The 2,843-nt window shown below is 37.0% G+C and overlaps 1 protein-coding gene across 2 annotated transcripts in view; it reads left to right on the top strand.

Moving 5' to 3' along the window:
* Positions 1-1,282, top strand: part of STK31 (serine/threonine kinase 31) — a 117,488-nt gene extending 116,206 nt beyond the window's left edge. For both annotated transcript variants that reach the window (XM_006832210.1, XM_006832209.1), the window contains one exon: positions 1,055-1,282. In XM_006832210.1, the coding sequence (XP_006832273.1) occupies positions 1,055-1,282 (228 nt within the window). The remainder of the gene's footprint in view (positions 1-1,054) is intronic.
* The last annotated feature ends 1,561 nt before the right edge of the window (positions 1,283-2,843 follow it).

Raw genomic sequence — 2,843 nt, 5'->3', positions numbered from 1 at the left:
GGTATTTAAAATACTGGTGGCATAGTTTTCAGAATCCCAGCAACTCACCAGCCACCACAGTGTGACAAACTGACAGACGAGTGGTGGCAGAGTACAGTTTTGAGCATTAATACATGTTAAGTTGTTAAGTGCTGTAGAATCAATTCTGGCTCATAGCGACCCTGTATAGGGTTTCTGAGGAGCAACTGGTGAGTTTGAAGTGCTGACCTTGCAGTTTAAACTAACCTTGTGTTCCAGTGCTTATCCTACAGCACCACACCAGCATTGGTATATGTTAATTTGGAAAATATTTATTGAGTGCCTACTATATTCCAGACACGATGCTGGTTTCTGAGATTGAAGTGGTAAAGGAATGAAAAGTCCTGATCTTAAGGATTTTAGAACCTAATGGGGCTCACAGTGTACAGTTTTTTTTCAGTCAGTGTTCTGTGATTGGAATAACTACAGGTGGCAAATGCAAGATGCCTTGAAAGATAATAATAATAGAACAGCAGCATCTTTAAGTTGTTTACACGTTATAATAACAACATGGTTTGAAGTAGTAGCACATCATAAATCCTGATCCTTTAATAATTAGGATAATGACATTGGAAGTAGAAGGCTTCCCAAAGGAAATCACTTCAAAACTAAAACCAGAAATAATTAATTAGGTAACTAATGGTTACCCTTCCAGGCAGAGGCAGCTCAATGTGAAGTTTCCACAGAGCCAAACTCTCACTGTGCCTTAAAAAAAAGGACAGTGTAAGCCATAAAATGTCTTGTTATTTTTGAGAATGTTCAGTCATGATTCTCTTTTCCCCTTTATGTTTCCCCCTGTAATTCAATTTAAAAAAATCACTGGAGGTATTCCTTTCCAATAAAAAGTAGTTAAAGTCTGTAGGAATCTTCAAAAATCTAAATGAAAAAAAAAAATAACTGTGTATCACTGGCCCAAGAAAAAAATTTACTGTGTATCACTGGCCCAAGGTTATTTAAGAATTGACTTCTCCTTCTTTATGTGTGTGCATTTTTTTGTTGGATTTGTTTCAAAAAATGTGTTTATTTTACTTTGCAGGATGATCATATCAAATCCCTCCTTTTTAGCTTGATTTCTTGTCGAAGTTCAGTCACTGCAGATCAAGTTTTGAAAGCTGACTATTTCTTGCTACCAAAGGCAAAGTCAATACCAAACCCAGTAAAAGATACTGGGTATATTGACTGTATAGGGGAAGAAGAATTAAAGTCGGAGAATTTGGATCAATATAAGGAAAACACAAGAAATGGTGAACTCAACTTTGATTGATAGATTAGTATTGTATCTTTTGTTGCATATGTTCCTTTTAAAAACTTTGTTTGGTTTGATTAAACAGAAAAAAATCTGAAAGTTGTCTGAAACAAGTTTGGTTGTGTCTTAAATATTCAGTTATGAAAAATAAAAAGATGTTTGGCTATGCAAAAAGAGTTGTATGTTTTGACATTTAGTTTAACTTGGAGGTATTAAGGAAGGATTTTCTGTAACTACTTTGGGGAATTGAATAATTAAACTGTGATATTTGTAACAGAAAAGGTTATTAGATTGCTGGACAAGTCTTACACAGATTCTCAGTGTACTCTGGTTATCTGGTGATTAAAGGTGATACTTTTGTTAAAAAATGTTTGCTTGATATCTGCCTTGTACCTAGCTCTGGAAATAGAAATAAAACATGATTATTACAGTTATTGGGAGTGCCATGGCTTCATATGGTAAGCAGTGGACTCTGAACCACAAGGTTGGCAGTTCAAGCCCACCAACTGCTCCTTGGGAGAAAGAGACTTTCTGTTCCCTTGAAGATTGAAAGCCTCAGAAATCCCATACAGGGTTGCTGTGATTCAGAAGTGTCTTAATGACACTTAACAACATTACATTTATTGAGCTTTCCAAAAAATAAGCTGAAAGAGGAGGATTTAACATGATCACCTGCAGGAAAAAAAAACACCAGAGTTTTAGAAGCAAGAAAAACACTAAAACATACAAAAGGGTACACACCTGAAATGGTGAAGCCAGTTAAATTTTTCTACCCTACCCCAGAGTGTAGATTAGAGGACAGAAGGAGACTGGTTGGAAGCCTACTATAATAAAGTAGATGAGAGATGATGAAGCCAAGATCTAAAGAAGAACAAATAGAGCTAAGATATGGGTCAGATGTAAGATGGGTTAGGAGGCAGAGCCAGTTGGATTTGGTGATTAAGTGCATGTGGACTAGAGCAGTATGGTTGACTTCTGTAGTATGGTGGAATTCTGTAGCTCAGTACTGGACTGCGAACCACAGTTGAGCTTATAGTAACCCTAGGGAAGGTCACTAAGTCAGAACTGATTCAACAGCACATAAAAACAAGAAATATGATAGTCTAGTTGCCTAGTCAATATCCATTTTTCCTTTCTTCCTAATTGTGGTTAAGTGCCTTCAAGTCAGTCCCGACTCATAGCAACCCTGTATAGGATTTCCAAGGAGCAGCTGGTGAGTTTGAACTGCTGACCTTGTGGTTCAAACCAACCTTGTGGTCCAGTGCTTCAGCCCACAGTGCCACACCAGAACGCGTCCTTCCTAATAATCTCCAGTTTTATTTAGAGTGGCAGCATAGTCACCTAATAGACTACATATTCTGTTTTCCTCTGTTTTTTTGACTAAGTTCTTGCAGATAAAGCTAGCTTAAAAAGGAATTTTTTGGTTAGTTATTTGGATAATAATAAAGTTAAATTGAAGACTAATCATGCAAGTTAGATCATAAAAATTCCAAAACAATGCGGCAGAAAACCAGTGTTTACTTGGTGTGGTGCTGTAGGATCAGCACTGGACTGCGAACCACAAGGTGGGCAGTTCAAA

Source organism: Chrysochloris asiatica, unplaced genomic scaffold, assembly GCF_000296735.1.
Source record: "Chrysochloris asiatica unplaced genomic scaffold, ChrAsi1.0 scaffold00006, whole genome shotgun sequence".
In the NCBI taxonomy this organism is placed as follows: Eukaryota; Metazoa; Chordata; class Mammalia; order Afrosoricida; family Chrysochloridae; genus Chrysochloris; species Chrysochloris asiatica.
Note: the sequence above shows the minus strand (reverse complement) of the source record. Positions and strands in the feature narration are given on the sequence as shown.